General features: G+C 41.3%; 1 protein-coding gene across 3 annotated transcripts in view; it reads left to right on the forward strand.

Moving 5' to 3' along the window:
• The window catches only part of ITGB8 (integrin subunit beta 8), a 116,258-nt gene that overhangs the window by 29,293 nt on the left and 67,519 nt on the right, over positions 1 to 19,446 (forward strand). For 2 of the 3 annotated variants that reach the window (XM_043966423.1, XM_043966422.1), the window contains exon 3: positions 15,348 to 15,522. The exons of the other annotated variant lie outside the window; for it this stretch is intronic. In XM_043966423.1, coding sequence (XP_043822358.1) covers positions 15,348 to 15,522 — 175 coding nt within the window. The remainder of the gene's footprint in view (positions 1 to 15,347; positions 15,523 to 19,446) is intronic. 3 annotated transcript variants of the gene reach the window in all.

Raw genomic sequence — 19,446 nt, forward strand, 5'->3', positions numbered from 1 at the left:
TTGAATCATACTCATGTATAGGCTTATTAAATGTCAACAAGCTAATTTATTAGTTGTGTTTCATTTGTCTTTGTTTGAAATACTTGGAGATAAGTCCTGCCCTCCATTACACAGCACAGTACCTCACTTCCTTTGTGGCTAGTGGAAAAAATGATTCTCTCTCTCTCTCTCTCTCTCTCTCTCTCTCTCTCTCTCTCTCTCTCTCTCTCTCTCTCTCTCTTTTTCTCTCTTTCTCACTCTGTGTGTGTGTGTGTGTGTGTGTTTGTGTGTCTTTCTGTCTCTCCCTCTCCCTCTCTCTGATCAGTGAAGCTATTCTGTAAGTTATCATGAGAGCCTGCAATCTGGATGCTGGAGCATTAAGCAGAGATAGTGACTGTGCCACAATAATTCAATTTCTATCTTCTGACAAAAATCAACTGAACACAAATAGCAGAATTTCGCAGCCTACCACCAATAAGAAATTCCCAAGGATTTAATCCTAATAGGTTCTTTCAGTGCGTATGCCAATGGATGTGTGTCATTGGTAATAGATGGACACAGACTGCCTAGATAGATGCAGCATGTTATTGTCTTGTGGAAACCTTTTGCTGATTTGGGATTTTACCTTTGTTGATACATTCCCACAGTTTGATTTGGGGTTTTCATGAAGAGCTGCTAGGGATGAGCACCCATGGAGATCTTGGGAGTAAAAGGTTACATGAAGCTTTTTTGTGGCTTGGACTCCTTGGGCACTCTGGTGCTAAAACTTATGGACCCTTTTTGGAATCAGGTTTTACATGGATAAAATAAAAGATACAGGCTTATAAAAGAAACAATTCTATTGAAATGCAGTTATAATTTTTTGAGTACCAAATATTCATGCACCACAGGCTCAGAATCCCTGCTTTAGAGTAGCTCAAGCTCTTGGTCAAGGGTGGAGGGGACCCCCAGCAGATGGGCTACAGGTCATAATGGAGAGAGAGCATTGGATCACAGGACCCTGGGATTTGGGAAGGGATATAGCAAAGTCCTCTCACTTTGTCGATGAGGAAACTGAGTTGCAGGGAGCTGAGTGATTTGTTCCAAGTCCCTCAGGTTACAGGAAGTGGCTCGGCTGGGCCTAAACCTCAGCCCCACAGCTTTGGACGTCACACTCTTCCCACGACATGGTAAGCAGGGCTCAGTTGCTTACTAGGTGTGTAGGCACAGCAAGGCACATGGTCTCTCTGGGCCTCACTTTCCTTCCATTTCAAATGAAGATAATAACACTTGTGCTGTCTTTCTCACAAGGCTATAATAAAAAATTGCTTTTGAAACATTGAAGGACCCTAGAAGCATGGCCCATTTCACATTCATTCCACCTGTCCTCTGGCCTCCTCTTTCCACTAGCACTTGGATTCCCACCCTTGGAGTCTTAGGCTCTGAGACAGCTTCTGCCCTCAAGGGGCTTATAATCTAAAGGGAGGAAGACAACACAGAAAAGGAGGCAGGAAAAGAGGGTGCAGGGGGGACAGCAGAGGTACTTGCAAAGGGGCATCTTGTCCCATGGAATTGAAGCCTGGTGGGGTAGTAGATGCTGAGTAGAAGAAACCGGAAGTCTGGTTGCTACCTTCTATAAAGAAAGGCATGGGGAGGAGTCCAAACACCAATCAGAGGGGAAAGAAGGTTGAGGGATGTGGTATCAGTGAAGGCTTGAGTCACCAGCATGGTGGTGAGATCAGAAATGCTGAGGTGGGAGGGACATCTTGTCCTGGAGTTGGAACCAGGAGGATCAGCAGATGCCAAGCCATTGTTATTATTATGGGGCTTCCCAGCCATTTCCAAAGCCCTACTCCCCAGTGCAACATTCCTCTTCCATAGTGGGTGACCCTGCCCCTCACTGCTCTTTGCCTTTGCATGGTCCAAAGGAGGGGGGAGGCTATGACCTGGCAGAAGTCAATCCAGATCTAGAAGCTGCCCCTCCTGTCCCTATACCTGACTCCCTCCCTCCCTTTTCTTTATCGATAAATTTCCCATGTTTTTCCCAGACAGCCCAGGCACCCTCTTCCACATGAGGCCTTTCTCTATGCCATTTCTGCTCCAGTAGAATGTCATTGAGAGCAGGAAGTGATGGATTTTATCTTTCTTTTCCCAGTGCCTAGCATGGTAGTTTATATGTAGTATGTATATAGTTTGTATGTAGTATGTGCTGAATGCATGTTAAATTTTTGAGTCAAATCAGAGGCAGGAGGAACAGTCACCAACCAACCAACCAACCAATCAGCCAAACAACCAAACAACCAACAAACAGTGGTTTGTGGTATCCCAAACCAGATACCATCATCTTACCAACTGTGGGAGGTATTTCTGTGATGTTAGGACCCCAGCTACAGACCTACAATGACCTTCAGGGCTATCTAATACAACCCCTGCATTTTACAGATGAAGATATTGAGGCCCAGTGAGAATAAAAGACTTGTCCAAGGTCACACAGCTTACCAGGCCAAAGAAAGTATTTGAATCCAGACCTCCCTGTTTTGGAGGCCAGTTCTCTATCTGTTGCTTCTTCTCTGAAAGACTTGCTTCTGGCCTCTGCAGATCAACTTCTCCCATGGGAAGAACAGGGTTCTTTCTTGCTGTCCCAGAGGAGCACTCTAAGACCTGGGTTTCTACATTTCTCTGGAGATCATTAGTTACAGGCAAAGGGCCGACTCTGAAGCTGGGACACTCCTTAGTCATCAGCTAGTTCAGGGAGCCTTGTCTCTTCTATGTCATGTAGTCTTTTGGTCAGTCCAGAGGCCTTATCACAATCTTGTTTTTAAATGCAGAAAATAAAATCTGTAGGACTACAAAGGAAGCTGATTGTATCAAGAAACAGATACTGTTTTTCAGAAATCAGTTTGTGGGTCTCTGGACAGAATGTCCATTCCATTCCAACTCTTTTACCTTCTAGGTTAGAAAAAGCAATTCCCAAGAGGGGAAGTGATCTGCCCAGGGTCACCCAGATAGGACCCAGCAAATGGGAGATGCCAACAGCTTCTCTGGCTCACAAGTCAGGGTTTTTTCAAATATCCCCCACTCTCGTGGCTCCCACATCTTTCTTCTTATGGGTTAGTGCTTCAATATCAATCCCACATTGGGGCGGCTAGGTGTCACAGTGCATAATGCACCAGCCCTGGATTCAGGAGTACCTGAGTTCAAATCCAGCCTCAGACAGTTGACACTTACCAGCTGTGTGACCCTGGGTAAGTCACTTAACCGCCATTGCCCCACCAAAATAAATAAATAAATATATATATCAGTCCCAGATAGCTGTTACAAGTGCCAGGAGGCTATCAGCTGTGACTGTGGGATGTTTTAGCCAGAGTGGTTTGGAGTGAGACTGAAAACTCCATGCAAACTCCAGTTTTCAGCCAAATTTATTCCCAGCCAACTTTGAGGGCCATAGTCATGACAGCGCTAGAACTAGGGCAGGGCCTTTGGGTCTTTGCCCTAGGGATCTTCTGCCCTCAGGAATAACTGAGATTAGCAACTGACCTGCAAGAGTAATTAGTTAAGTAAGAAACTACTAGAGAGAAGTAGGATGGAATAATGGATAGAGAGAGCATGGTTTAAAGTCCCACCCATATATTTTGTTGTTCCATTGTTTTGGCCCTGATCTACTCTTCATGACCCCGTCTTGGGGTTTGTTAGCAAAAATACTGCAGTGGTTTGCCATCTTCTCCAGATCATTTTAAAGCTGCGGGAACTCAGACCAAGAGCATTAAGTAACTTGCCCAAGGTCACACAACTAGCCAGTAAGTATTTATGGCTGGATTTGAACTCAGGTCTTCCTGACTCTAGGCCTGGCACTGTGCTACCTAGCTGTACCCCTCTGACATATACTGATTATGTAAGGAACATACTTAACTTTGCAATACTCTATTTAGGCTGTTCTCTATGATTATGAATTGCAGAGAAAGAGTCGACCTACATTGGTAAGAGAGTCCCCTGTCTATCAGTCAGTTAATATATCAGAGGTCTGGTACAAAAAAAGAGAAAGAAAATAGTAGATGACATGCTTTGGTTCCCCTCTGACTATACCCATCCAATCAATAAACATTTACTGAGCACCTCCTGTGTGCTGGGTGCTAGAGACCCAAGAGAAAAACTGAAAGACAAGTCTCCCTCCTCACCTGGTCCTACTGTGTCCTCCTCACTGGTAGCAGCTTTTCCCTCTGTGGGCTCATGCTATCAGGAAATATTTCACCCATTAAGTCACGTGTTTGCTTTCGTCACCAAGCCTCCTCTTCCTGGTAAAACTACAACTTTAAATTTCTGAAAAAAAAATTGTTTGAGGCACCTTTCCTTCTGCTCAGCCCAGAAGCCAGAGTTACTCATGACAACTTTGGCAAATAACTTATTCAATGGCAAAAGGGAGAGAAGTTCTCTCATTTCCTGTCCCTACCTTGCATAAGTAAAGCCCCTCAGACTTCTGTAGTGATTCAGGGCTTTTTTATTAACAGAGGCAGAACTGATATGGCAGGAGAAGTATCCATGGGTAGAGGTGAGGTAGATGGTTGGTTCTGACCCTTCAGAGAAAAAGGCTAGGTATGCTGACATGGAGTGACAACAGGGGATAGATGCCAGGGAAACTCTGTTCTGTTTAAATATCACGTAACCCTAAGGACCTGACCTGTGTAATTTTCAAACATTAGTTTAACACACAAGGAAACAATAACAGGTTTAAAAAGATATTCCAGCTGTGGAACATGGAAATCATGTGAAAATATTTTTACCTCACTTCTCTACCCCCTACTGATTTCCTTGTCCTCCCTCTGGGAGGGCTCTTTGCTTGTGGAATAATTATAATTGGCAAAGATAGGGATGCTATTAAAAGAACTTTATGAGATTGCTTTTGTTCTGTTCTTCACATTCCCTTCTCGACACTTGTGGGAGATTTGGAAATGCCCTGAAGTGTCCTTTCTGCCTCCCCTATTTGGCCTAATTCCAAATTGTGCTTAGAGATATGTTCAGGGGGGTCATGATATAGCACACATTGTCTGCTGGGTTAGAAGGTAAGATCCTTGAGGGGAGGGATTGTTTTGTTCTTGTCTGTGTACCCAGTACCTAACAAGGTATCTGCTGAAGCCTAGAGATAAGTATAAGTACTCTAAGTCACTGACATAAGTGATTCCCAGAGGAAGGATCTGCCTCCCTGTGCATATAGGTGCCTTCTTCTCTCCAGAGAGCTGCCCAGGGTGCTGAGAGCTGATGTGACCTGTCCAGCACATCCAGCCAATAAGTGTCAGGGACAGTACTTAGATTCATGTCTTCTTGGCTCCCTGGTCAGCTGACTATCCACTGCCTCACACTGAATCTTCAGAAATGCTTGTTGATTTATTGATTAAATGGCTGGTTCTAAGCTCAGTTCTGGTATCCCCTCCTACAGGGAGCCCTTCCTGATTCCCATGTCTGTGAGTGTTCCTTCCCTCCTCTAGTCCATATCTCTATACCTATCTGGGGCAGCTGGGTGGTACGGAGGATAGAGCACTGGCCCTGAAGTTGGGAGGACCTGAATTCAAATATTACCTTAGACACTTACTAGCTGTGTGACCCTGGATAAGTCACTTAACCACAACTGCCTTAAAATATCTGGGGCCATCTCCAGTCATTCTGAGATCTATCTTGCTACTGGACCCATATGGCTCTGGAGGGGAGAGGGAGGCTGGTGACCTTGCATAGCCCTTACTCACTTAAATCCAATTCACTGAAAGTCATGACATCATCTCCTGATACCATGGTCCTCTTCAAGAATGAAGGACAAACAACAATTGCACTTAAGTGTTTATTTTCTGTATCCTAAATAGAATGTAAACTTTTTGAGGGCTAAGACTATTTTTTTTCCACTTTCTTCTTGACTTTTCATTCCCAGACTGGGCACAATGCCCCACACTGAGAAGGTGCTTAATAAATGCCTGTTGAATGAAGTTATTAAAACATGAAAGGCAGCATGAGGTGGTAGGTGGAGTGTTTGCTGGATTAAATGTTTTCCTTAATGTTGGCTTGCTGGTGGATATTTAGCAAGTATCTGAAAGAAATTCAGACTGTGGCTTCCTGATACCAAACATCTGGTTGTAAACTTTGAAATCCAGGTGTTTATGGTTACTCTAGACTGAGTACCTCTTTTTTTACTGAAATTCCCCATTTCCACTCAGATGTTTCATGGTATGTAGACCTAGCCTTGAGTTCTTTCCTCCCCACTTAGCCCATCTCATCTGATTTTATATACTCATTATTGTTGTTGCTTTCTAATGGAGACAATATCTCACTGGGATATCTGATGCCTGATTATTTTGTTTACAAACCATGTGCAATTCACTCATTCCTAATAAAAACATTAGAAAGCACAGGAATAGGTGTATCTTTCCTTAAAATAATAAGCAGTATCTACATAAAACCATCAGTAAACATTGTATGTAAAGTTAGAGGCATTCCCAATAAGATCAAGGGTGAAACAGGGATGTCCATTATCACCTCTATTATTTAATATTGTACTAGAATTTTTAGCTTTAGCAATAAGAGAAGAAAAAGGAATTAGATGAATTAGAATAGGCAAGGAGGAAACAAAGCTATCACTCTTTGCAGATGATATGATGGCATACTTAGAAAATCCTAGAGAATCAACTAAAAAAAGTACTTGAAACAATTAACAACTTTAGCAAAGTTGCAGGATATAAAATAAATCCACATAAATCATCAGCATTTCTATACATGACCAATAAAGTCTCGCAGCAAAATGTATGGTACATTGCTGGGCTTTTATGAAGAAAATTCTCTGTCAAGCTTAAGGTACTATATACAGGTTATGATGAACAGGATACTATCAGAAAAACCTGGAAAGACCTACATGAACTGAAGCAGAGTGAAATGTACTGTACACAAAATAACAGCAATAGTGGGGGATGATCTGCTGGGAAGCATGTGGTTATTTTCAGCAAGGCAATGATCCAATATAACCCTGAAGGACTTATGAAGATTGCAGCCCATCTGCAGAGAAAGAACTGATAGTATCTGAAAACAGATGGAAACACATTTAAAATTTTTTTTCTTTTCCTCTTTGACAATTTCTTAATCTGAAGTTTTGTGGACTTTTTGACTGTTTTCTCTCACAACTAGCTAATATGGGAATTTTTCCATGACTACTCATGTATAACTTATTTTGAATTGCTTGAGTTCTTGTGGGTGGGGGGTATGAATGGAGGGGGGGAAGAGAAGTTGGAACACAAAGTTTTAAAAAAAATTGATGTAAAAATTTTGTTTTTACATATATTTTGGAAAATAAAATTCTATTTAAACATTAAAAATTTTCTTAAAAATCATATGCAAGTCATCAGAGAAAAATGATGTGGGGATTAACATTGACTATCCTGCATCTCCTCTGGAGGCCTCTCAGAGAATGGGGAATACTGCGATTGCACTCAGTCTGAGTCCCTTGGACAAACCAGTGGCCCCTATGACATTGCACATGCACAAATCATTGCTGTGTGTAGTGAGCCCCTGGAAAGCCCCAAAGTACGAATGATGGGAAGCCCTCATTCTGCTATACCCTCCATTATTGTCATAAGGAAAGTGAAGAGAAGGGATGAAGGAAGACAGTTACAATGATAGAAGCTCTGCTTAAGGTGCCAAAGCAGCAGATGCCAATTTGCACCTGTAAAGTGGGAAATACTCCATTCTCAAATAGGGAAGATCTCATTTGTTTGGTACCCTCTGAATTGGCTTGACTTGTTTTTGTTTGTTAGATTAGTTGTTGTTCTGAAAGTTTCCACTATAAACACAAATGTAGAGAGATTATGTGCTGTGTTGGATAGAATGCTACTTCTCTGGAGACCAGAGGGCCTGAATTCAAATCCTGACCCTGATGCTTAGGAGCCTTAAGACCCTGGAAAAGTGCCTCACCTTCTTTTTCCAAGAATCTACAGGCAATTAGCTGGAGGCCATGTCTACCCTGGTCAGATGATAGCAAGAGTGTTACTTTTTTTGTTTGTTTGGTTTGGGGTTTGGTTTTTGGTTTTTGGTTTTGGTTTTTTTGCAGGGCAATGAGGGTTAAGTGACTTGCCCAGGGTCACACAGCTAGTGAGTGTCAAGTGTTTGAGGCCAGACTTGAACTCAGGTCCTCCTGAATCCTGGGCCGGTGCTTTATCCACTGCGCCACCTAGCTGCCCCAAGTTTATTAGTATTTAGGAAGGATAAGAATAAGCTTGAAGGCAACCAAAAGGAGAGGAGACAAGATATAAGAGGGTTTCAATTTCATGGCTTATGAGGAAGGTTAAAGGTACAAGGGATGCTTAGCCTAGAAAAAAGTAAATGGGGGGGTAGGAGGAGTCATGATATTTTCATGTAATAAAGGAATTAAACATGGGCTTTACCCTGGAGTGAAGGGGTATCCTAAGAGCAATGGAGAGAAGCTTAATCTTAATATTAGAAAAAACTTCTTAATGATTAGGGATTTAATTGGAATAAACTGCTTTCAGAATTACTGAGTTCCCCATCATTGGAGCTATTCAAGGGAGTAAGTAAGATGATATCAGAATCTTCCAGGATATGAAAACGATTCTTTTTTCTGGGAGGGAAGTGATGTCAGAGATTGTCACTCAACCCTAGTGATTTGCCCAAAGTCAATCAGCCAGGGAACATCAAAGCAAGATGGGAACTTGGGTCCTGGCTTCTGGAGCCAAGGGCCTTTGTCTCTTGTACCAGAGGAGAGGAGATGGCTACGGAGGTTACTTCTATCTTTGGAAATCGGTGATTCTGTGAAGATACTGGATACTTGGGGAACTGGACCAAGGAAGATGGATTTCATTTTTTGCTGGAGCAAAGCAGCTCTGCAATCAAAGACTGGATTTATTTATAGGAAAAATATTTATTTGCATTTCTATAAAAAAGCTAGTTTCTCTTGCTTTAAAAGATCTATCACTTCTATGTGAGGGCAACTACTGTAGGGCCCACCCTTCTCTAGGCCTCATTACATGATTTTATCAATTGCTAAGACTAAAAAGTTTCATTTACCTGGAGGATAAATTTCTGCTATTGAGTTGACCATCCCTTCACTTTGCTAGGCTGGTCCTCAGACAACAATCAGAGGCTGGGACTCAAAGGTTTTTTGGCTTGGGAATTTAACCAAAGCCTGAGGCAAAAATAGTAACAATAACTGGCATTTCTAGAGCCTTTGATATTTAACAATAATAATAACATTTATGTTCATATAGTGCTTACTACGTGCCAAGCAGTGTGCTAAGCACTTTACCCTAGGAGATAACTGAAATTACTGTATTGTGCCCATTTTGTGGTTGGGGAAACTGAGGCAGAAATTAAGTGATTTGCCTAGGGCTACACAGCTAGTAAGTGTCTGAAGCTGGATGGAAACTCAGGTCTTCCTGACTCCCAGCTCAGCTCCCTACCCACTGTACCATCTAGCTGCCTTTGAGGGAAGTGGGGCTGATAGTCCCTGCCCTCAATGAGCATCCATACAACCTCATGGGGAGGACCTTACACTGAAGTAATAGAGGCTGTGGATATAGAATGGTGCATATGCTGCTAGTGGGTTTTGCAGAACTTTAAAAAAAAATTGTTCTAAGAGAAAGCTCACTGGGTAGGAGTGTATGTGAATGATATGTATTTGCATAAGAGTTAAAAAGAAAAAGAGAGGATACAATAAATATGTCAATATATAAAGGTGATACAAGGGAATCAATAATAATAACAATACCCAGAAATTATACCTACTATGTGCTAAGTGCTTTACAATTATTGTCTTGTTTGATGTTTCCAACGGTTCTGGGAGGGAGGTGCTGTTATTACCCACATTTTTCTCCTATTTCTATAGCACTTTGGGGTTTCTAGGCACTTTTCTTGCAATGGTCCCAGAAAGTGGACAATAGGAAGATTATCATATCCATTTTACAGATTAATAAACTGTGAGGTAAATTTTACTTATGTATGATCACACAGCTAACATCTGAGGCAGGATTCAAATCTTGATCCCTATGGCTCAAGGCCCAATATTCTAGCTACCATTTCACCTAACATCATAATCAAAGAGAGATCAAAACAATACCTCCGGCAATATTTTATATCATCTGGGTTACTTTGACTTTGAGGTCATCAGGAAAGACTCCATGAAGGAGGTAACACCTTAATTATGCTTAGCAATTGAGGAAAGAGGAAATGGGAGAATGGGAGAATGGGCTTCAAGAATGCATGGAGGGGCAGCTTGGTGGAGCAGTGGATAAAGCACCAGCCCTGGATTCAGGAGGACCTGAGTTCAAATCTGGTCTTAAACACTTGATACTTACTATCTGTGTGACCCTGGGCAAGTCACTTAGCCCTGATTGCCCCCACCAAAAATAAATAAATAAAAAAGAATGCATGGAAACTATAAACTAAAGGACAAGACAAGGGGACAGTCAGTAGTAGCAAAGTAAGAATATATAATGATGAATGGAAATCATGTGAAATAGGCTGGGAAACAAATTTTGTAGCTTTAAATTACATTCAATTGGTCATTCTACAAGCATTTGTTATACATTATATGTCAGGCCCCATGCTAACCTCTGGGGATACAAAGAGAAAGCAAAGTCAGTCCCTACCTCAAGGAGCTCCTGCTGTAATGGGGCAGAGGACCTGAACATGAACAATAAATATAGAGCGATAAAAGATGACCAGAGAGGGAGGGTACAGGCTGGGGACTGCTTTGATTTCAGCGCTATTTAACAGGGAGCCAATGATAATGTGTAGGCGTGGCCTGAAGATGCTAAGGCTTGTACATTAGAGCATTATTGTGGTATTCTTGTGGAGAGCAGAGCCTGGAGGCAAGGAGGTCAGTTAGGAGACTTGTACTGTAGTCCTGTGATGAGGATCTGATCTATATGGGAGACCTGGTAGTGGAGAACTGAGACTTTGTGTCAGAGATAGTGAGGAGGGAAAATTAGTAAGACTTGGGATGGGGGGGGAGGAGTTAGGGAGAAGGGATCCAAGACTGAGGTTTTAATCTTCAGTGACTGGGAGAATAGAAATGGAATCAAGAGAAATAAGGAAATGGGGTAAGGAGGGAGAATTTGGGGGAGGTGGGAAGTGATGAGTTGTTTTGCAAACGTTGGGGTTAAATTGCTCCCAGGAGATATCCATTAGAGAGATAGAAATGAGGGACTTTAGCCTCAGGGAAGAAACCCAGGCTAGGAGTGTAGAGAAATCTAAATTTAAAAAAATCACTGATCCCATGGGAGAAGATGAGATCACCAGAGGTGGCAATGTAGGATGAGAAGAGGCCAGGGACTTGGGGGCTGCTCAAGTTTTGTGGAGTTAGAGGAGATTCTGGAGGAGTGGCCAGTCAGCTTGGAGGAGAACCAGGGAAGAGCAATGGTGCAGACCTGAAGATGAGAGACCAGTGCCCAGTGCTGCAGGAGGGGAGGCTGAGGATGTGATTAAAGACTCATGGTTTACCTGTAGACATCTGCAGTTGTCCAGTTCACTTAGTACTAATATCACAGGTTCATTTCAATTCATATTTTTTTACTTCTCCTGATGCCCAAAGTTTGTGCCATGCATTTGACAAGAATCACTCCATAGTTTTTCAGCTGCAAGCGGAAAGAGCCCTTGGACTAGCAAGGTTGACAGAATGAGATGATAAATATTGCAGGGGCTGCAAGGGAAAGAGGCACTTTAATGCACTACTGATGGAACTGTGAAAAGTTTCAGCCTTTCTGGAAAGTAATTTGGAACTTCATCCCCAAAGTCATACTTACTGTGCATTCTTTTGATGGAGCAACATCTTTACTAGGTCTATGCCCCAAAGAGGGAGGAACAGGGCCCAGATATACAAATAATATTTACAGCAGCTCTTTTTATTGTGGCAAAGAATTAGAAATTAAGGGTGTGCCCATACATTGGAGAATTGCTGGACAAATTATTGTAAATGAATACAATGAAATACTATTGTCCTATAAGAAATACAGAAAACAGTTTCATGGAAACCCAAGAAGACTCATGATGAAATCATGCAGAGTGAAATGAGCAGACCAGGAGAGTAATTCTTACTATAATAACAACATTATTTTTTTTAAAAAAGCAGTTTGAAAGACTTCTGAACTCTGATGGATTCAATGATGAGTTGTGACTTTAGGGGACTGAAAATGAAGCTGGATCTACTTGCTGACAGAGAGGGAAGTGATGGACTCAGGATGCAGAATGGGGCACTCATTCTTGGACCTGGCCAATAGTGGAATTTGGTTTGCTTGATGATGTCCATTTGTTACTATGTGTTTCGTTTCCTGTTTGCTTTTCTTCTTTTTTCCAATGAGGCGAAAGGAGAGGGAGAAAAATAAATGTTTTGCAAATGAAAAGAAATGAAAAGTTAATACAAAAATAAATTCATAAGCAAAATTTTAAAAAGTAAAAATATTTGGACAAACATTAAAAAGGTTCATTCAGTGTTTGAGAGTACAGACTGGAAGAGTTGGCACTGCATTATTTAAGAAGCATCAGCAGTGGGTAGGCATCCTCAGACCCACCCAGCCTTAATGTGCTGAGCTGGAGATGAGGGGTAGCATAAGGGCAATGGGTAAAGAGAGAAAGAAGTAATAGGAGAAGGGAGACCAAGCTGCCCATTAGCTCTCAGCAGGCATCTAGAACAAAGGATTAGACTAAAGTGCCAGTGAGCTCTTTGAAGCCTTAGAAAAGTTCCAGAATGTCTATTATTTCACCAACTTCCTCTCACTATGGCTGTCCAACAACAGGCACTGGCAAATTCTCTTCTCACTTCTTTTATCCAAGTGTTTCTTTGATCCTGATTTTTGTCTTATCGAGAGAGAACCCCAGAGCCAGTCATGAAAACTTGTATTGCATACTTAGTCTGAGCAAAGAGGAATGGAAGAAGCCTGGGTTTAGCTGTAACACAGAAGATTTAAATTAGAACAGAGAGCCACGCCTCCTTCTGAATGTCCACTCCTTAGGCTATTCAAACCTAATCTACTTTTCATTTTGTAGGGGGAAGGAGTAGCTAGGTGGTGCAGTGGATAAAGCAGTGGCCCTGGATTAAGGAGGACCTCAGTTCAAATCCAGCCTCAGACACTTGACACTTACTAGCTATGTGACCCTGGGCGAGTCACTTAACCCTCATTGCCCCCCAAAAAATTTGTAAGGGGAAACTAAGGTATCAGAGGCTAAGTGATTTGTCCAAGCATACAGGAGTAAGTGACAAAAGCAGGTTTCAGACCTACAGCCCTTGACCACAGATCCAGTGCTTCCTTTGGCACTAGAATTTGGCCATTTGAGCCTCACCACAATACCACAGGGTGAACATTATAGGCATTTTACAGATGAGGAAACTGGGACCAAGAAGTTACGTGAACATCATCTCAGAAATGGAGCTTGCACCAACGGCTAATGTCCTAGACCTGCAGGTCAAGAAGACCTGCATTGAGACCCTATGTGCCGCTTTAATTAGCCTTGAGCTCTGCTTAAGACTCTCCCAACTTCTTTCTTCCCCATGTCACGGTAACCTACAGACTCCACACTTTGCACCTTCACTCAGCCTCCTCCAGACTTCTCACCCTTCAGAATCACCCCACTATGGCAGCCCCTTCCTCTGGTTGGTTGGATCTTCTAGGACCCATCATTTTAAGTACCCAAGCCAGCCATGTTCATTCTTTCATTTCTCTCGAACTCTACTTCCCCCTTATTTCCTTCTCTATCATTCTGCACTTCTCCTCCCCTCCTGCTGTACAGCTCCCTTTTTAAAATTGTCTTCCCCCTTTAGGATGTAAATTCAGGGACTATCTTTCATTTTGCTTGTATTGGTAGTCCCAGCACAGTGCCTGACATGTTATTGTTCATTCATTCAGTGTGTCCAACTCTCCGGGACTGTCCATGGGGTTTTCTTGGCAAAGATCCTGTAACGATGTGTCATTTCCTTCTTCAGTAGATTAAGGCAAACAGAGGTTAAATGAATTCCCCAAGGTTACACAGTTAGTAAGTGCCTGAGGTTAGATTTGAACTCAGATCTTCCACTAACTCATAGTAAGTACTTAATAAATAAATGATTGTTGATTGAGTTCTTCACCTATAAAAAGATGCTAACATCTGTAGAGTCGATTTTAGAGGCTTATTGTAAGGTACAAATGTGATTATAGACACCTATTTCTATATCTATATGTAAATAATATATGTAGATATATATACATATATATTATATGTAAATATGAATATATAGAGAATTTTCCTCTAGAAGTCCCCAAGTGGTGATCCCTCTACCTCCTCCCCTCCCTTCCCTTCCCCTTCTCTCCCCTCCTTTCCCGTCCCCTCCTCTCCTCTCCTCTTCTTTCTAACAGGACAGAGAGAGAGACAGATAGATGGAGAGAGGTATTAATGAAGTTCGTGTTAATTTATATATTTATACATATTTTACTTACACAAAGTATATAAGTATTCATACATATATATGCTTATCACTTTGTAACTTCATACATAAATGTCGGTTGTTGTTGTTGTTGTTGTTGTTTCCATTCCTAAACTTACTTCAGGCCTGTAATCTTAAAGATGGACAGGACCTTAGACCTCATCTAGTCTCACCTATTATTTTATATGTGAAGAAACAACTTCCCAGAAAGATGAAGAGACTTAGGCCAAGCCCCCGAGTTATTTGGACAGACCCAGAACAGTCCTGACTCTGAGCTCACTGGCCTTTACCCGACGTCATGCTGCCTCCTACTTTTCCAGCCTGGTTTGGTGCCTGCTTTCCGGACACATGATCCAGTATTCCAACACCATGATCTATAATAAATGACCAGTTGGCTTCTCTGCAAATTCAGTTTCATATTTGGAATGAAGAAATGTTCCACTCTGGTTACATTTCTTTCCCCAGTCAAATATTCAGGAAGCAGTAACAAGAGGATCTTCTCATAGGATTAGTTAATCATATTTGATATGCCTAGTAGTATTTCTTACAAACATGGTTTGTTCCGAATGTTCCAATTCAATTACTTCAGTAAGAATTCTTCTTTCTTTCATTTTCTAACTAATCCCTAATTTACTTTCTTTTCAAAAATCTGAAAATGAACATTAATATAACCTCTATTTATGACAGGTTTGCCATTTTTTCTTGACTGTGTATGTCTATTGTGGATTCCTTATAAAATGTAATCTCCTTGAGGACAGAAATTCTCATTTTTGTCCAGTGTCTGAACTGCATTGAATTGAATGAAATCAAACGAAATTAAATTCTCTGGCCATTTGTTATCCCCCAGGTGTCCTGTATCTTTATCCCATTTCTGGGAACATTAATCTGGATTTCTTTGAGTCAAACAGATGTTGCATGTCTTAAAACCACCAGTGCTTTTGCTTCTTAACAGGATTTCATGTCTGGAGCAGCAGCGAGTGAACGTTGTGACATTGTTTCCAACTTAGTAAGCAAAGGCTGCTTGTCCGATTTTATTGAATCCCCTTCGGTTGGGGTGAAGATACCCATGGGAAGTGAAGGGAACACTCAAGTCAGCCCTGGGGAGGTGTTTATCCAGCTGCGACCAGGTTTGCTGATTTAAACTGTTCCTCTGATTGTATTCCTTGGAAGTTCCCTGAGGCTTGTTTTCACTTATCTGGGATTATTTTTTGGTTTAGAAGCACGACTGTCTAGCCCAAAGGACTCTGGATTAGTGAGGAGGAGAAATGGACTCTTAACCAGGCTCTGCCTTTAACTGACTGTGTGACCTTGGGAAAATTAATTCACTTCTCTGGTCTGCAGTGTCCTCATATGTGACTGCATTGAATTAGCCACATCCCCTCCAGTTCTAACATTCATAGTCATCATAGTGGATTTGATAGCAGCCAATGGGTGGGGGCTGGAGAATGACTGTCACTATCCCTGAAGAAGCTTACATTCTATTTAGATAGGAAAACACCATATACATGAACAGTAACTGATAAGAAAAGACCAAATATACAAAATACCAAATTGGGGGTGGATGTGATAAGGGTGGGGCTTATTGTGTGTAATGTTAGGAAGACTTTGGCTAACACAAGGAAATTATCGATTGCATTCAGCAAACATTTATGGCTACTTTATGCTGGATTCTATGATAGGTGCTAGGGATGTAAAGACCAAAACAGAACAATCCCAGTCCAGGATCTTACATCAGGCAAAAATAGTTAGTATGCAGAGCAATCAATATGAAATAGTTGACAAGTAAATGAAAAGTAATTCTGGGGGACAAAGTGCCACGTGAAGTCCATGGTTTCATTGGTGTGAGTGGGCCTTCCACAACCAGATATCATATGGAGAGAGGGCTGGACTTAGAGGAAGACAAGGTCAAATCTTGTCTCAGATACATATGAACTTTGTGACCCTCAGAATGTCACTTCACTTTGACCTGTATCTCTATCATTCATATCTATATCTATGTTTGTCTGTATATCTTTATACATGTGTAATATTTATACACACATGTGTGTGCATGCTTTACAGGGACAGAGACCTATGTTACTCATTTAGCTTGACTACATTCATTCATCTGCATTAAATTCTTTGCCAGTGTGTGTTCTATTATCTTTTGACTAATTCCAATGAAAGTGAGGATGAAAATGCAGTTGTTCCTCCAACCTTCTCTTCTCTGGTTGTATGGTCTTCTACTTTAGCACCCTGATTATGTGAGAAATCTCCTCCATCCTGTATCTTCTCATTTTTTCTTGAATTTATTCATTTTCCCTTCTCTTTCATTTCTTCTTTTAAAAGCACAACCACATCACTCCCATGGCTTTGTCTTTATGAGCCTTGAGAACATTAGGACTCCTAGGGAACACCTATTTCTTCTCTCCCCCTCCCCCATTAGAACATAAACACTTCATCCTTGTACAATCCCTTCTAATTGCTTAAATGAATCAACTTTTTTTTAATGTTTCTCTTGATTGCCTATATTTGCATCTTAAGTCTCTCCTTATCTCTGGTCTTTTATTTATTTTTTAAAGACAAATACTTGGAAGTGATCCATTTTATTAGCAGTTCGTTTTATCTCCTGTAACATTATACTCATTTCATTATACTCTTTTTTGCACACACACACACACACACACACACACCCCATACACACACAAATATATATATACATACATACATACATGTGTATACATGTACGCAGGTACATACATATAATTTTCTTTTGGAATATCACATTACAATCTCCCTTCTCTGTAGTTGTAGCTTTTAGATCTTGTGTGATCTGGACTGTGGCTTCTCAGTACTTGAACTCTTTACACATGCTTCTAATTTTTTCCCCTTTTAACCTGGAAGCTAGGAATTTTGGTTATGATATTTCTGGAAGTTTTTCTTTAAGAAAGGGAATGATGAATTCTTCATATTTTTACTTTGCTCTCTGTTTCTAATAGGCAATTTTCATCCATTTTTTCTTGAAATTTAGTATATAGACTCTTTTTGTGATCATGTCTTTTAGATCATCCCAATATTCTTATATTTTTTCTACTTGGCTTATTCTCCAAATTAGTTGTTTTGACATGAGGAAGCTTGTATTTTATTATTTTTTAGTCTTTCAGCTTTGTTTTACTATTTCTTGTCTCATTAAATTATTAATTTGTGTTCGAGTCATTCTCATTTTTTGGAGTCTGTTACTTGGCTAAAATTTGTACCTCATATACTAAACTATTAGTTCTTCCAAGTCTTTATCCTAGTCCTCTCATGTCTTCTCTATTTCTTTCCTCTGGAGTTTCATTTGATTTATCATATGACTTTTTGACTCTTGCTTCATTTCTTCTAGGAGTTCTGTTTTACCTTGTGACCAACCTGTATTTTTTCTCTGAGACTCTACTTATAGATGGTTTGGAGTTGTTCTCTCCTCAGTTTGTGTCTTTGGTGTCCCTGGAGCTCAATGATAATTTTTTATCATGGGTACCATTTTGTTTACTGACTCTTCTAACTTGAATTCCTGAATTAAGAATTTGTGTAGAGGCCAGACTTTATTTATGGAATGTATGGGCTTTATTTGACCTTGATCTTTTTTTTCTAGTTTTTTCTGTTGCCTTTATCTGGATATTGAGTGCTATGTTCTTCAAGAGAATCAAGGGGACCTCAAATCAGGGAACTGCAAACTTTCAACATACCCTACATGATCTAATATAGGGCAAAGCCAATCCCTCCTCTCCTCCTCTTAGCTTTGCATGCTCTGAGTCCTATTGTGGATCTGGGTGACATACCTACAAGCTTGTCGTGGTTGGAGCTCCAATTGACAGCTGCTGGTCCAAATCCCTTTTGGTGCACTGGAAGGCTCCCTGGATTAAGAGCAACAGAGCTTCTGGTTCACCCTTGGTGAGCTCCCTGCCCTAGGTATTCAGCTGCCAGCCCCAACTTGGGGCTATGGGCTTAATCAGAGGTGCTACTCTAAGGTCAGAATGACATAACTTCAGACTTGCTCTTGTCCCTACTCCCAACTTTATTAGTTATCCTATTCCTTGCCCTGGTGTTCAGCTACAGGCTCCAATGCCAGTCTGTATTAGGTCAGAGAAACATAACTGTCTTCTGTTCCCCTGCCTGTGACCTCTTAGTGTGATACACAGAAACAGGTCTCAGTCCAGTCCTGGTGCTGACAGGCTCCTCTCAGGAGGAGTCCTAGCTGGGACTCTTGCTCAGGGCCTAAAGGCCTCTGTCTGTCTTCCTATGCTGGACTGGGTTGGAAGAATGACCCATTGTGGTTTCCTAAGCACTCTTTAGTCTTATATTCTTCCTCGATATTTGTTTAAATACTTGTGGAAGGGAGCTGGGCTGGACTGCTCTTTTTTTCTCCACCATCTTTGCCCATTTTCATTTTTTCTATTTCTTCCAGACTTGTCTTATTCCACACACACCCCTGCTAGTACCCTTCATATGTTCCCATCCTTGAAGTTACTTTCCTTCCTAAATATCTCCCCTTTAGGCTTAAGGCCAAAAGAATTCTTTTAGCTCCCTGAATCTCTGGAAAAATTGGTTCCTTTAAAAATGAATTTCATCAGGTCCGCTTCAGTCACTTGAATTATGATTCAGTGTCCACCTTTAGATCAAGAGGTCTTAAACTGGAGTACATGGATCCCCAAGGATTTTCTGTGACTAGATTTTGGGGAGTCCATGAACTTGAATGGGGGAAAAATTACATCTTCATCTTCATCAACTGCTACCTGAAACTTAACATTGCCTTCTGTTGCTCCAAAACGTGATTCTGTTGAGGAGTATCACCCTTTTGGCCAGACTGTCAAGGGGGCCATGCCACAGTAAAGGTTAAGAACCCTATAGCCATATTCTACTCATGGAAATCCATATTCGCAAACCATCTCCTTTTTTGGATTCAGACTTGCAACACTTTGCCTCCCTAGCCATCCTGATTTGTTACCTCTTCTAGCCAGTGATAGTGGTCCCCTGGCTACTCCACACACAAGTCACTCTGTCTTTGGCGTCCAGCTCTTTTCTCTGGTTAT

This window comes from Dromiciops gliroides, chromosome 5 (genome assembly GCF_019393635.1).
Source record: "Dromiciops gliroides isolate mDroGli1 chromosome 5, mDroGli1.pri, whole genome shotgun sequence".
NCBI lineage: Eukaryota > Metazoa > Chordata > Mammalia > Microbiotheria > Microbiotheriidae > Dromiciops > Dromiciops gliroides.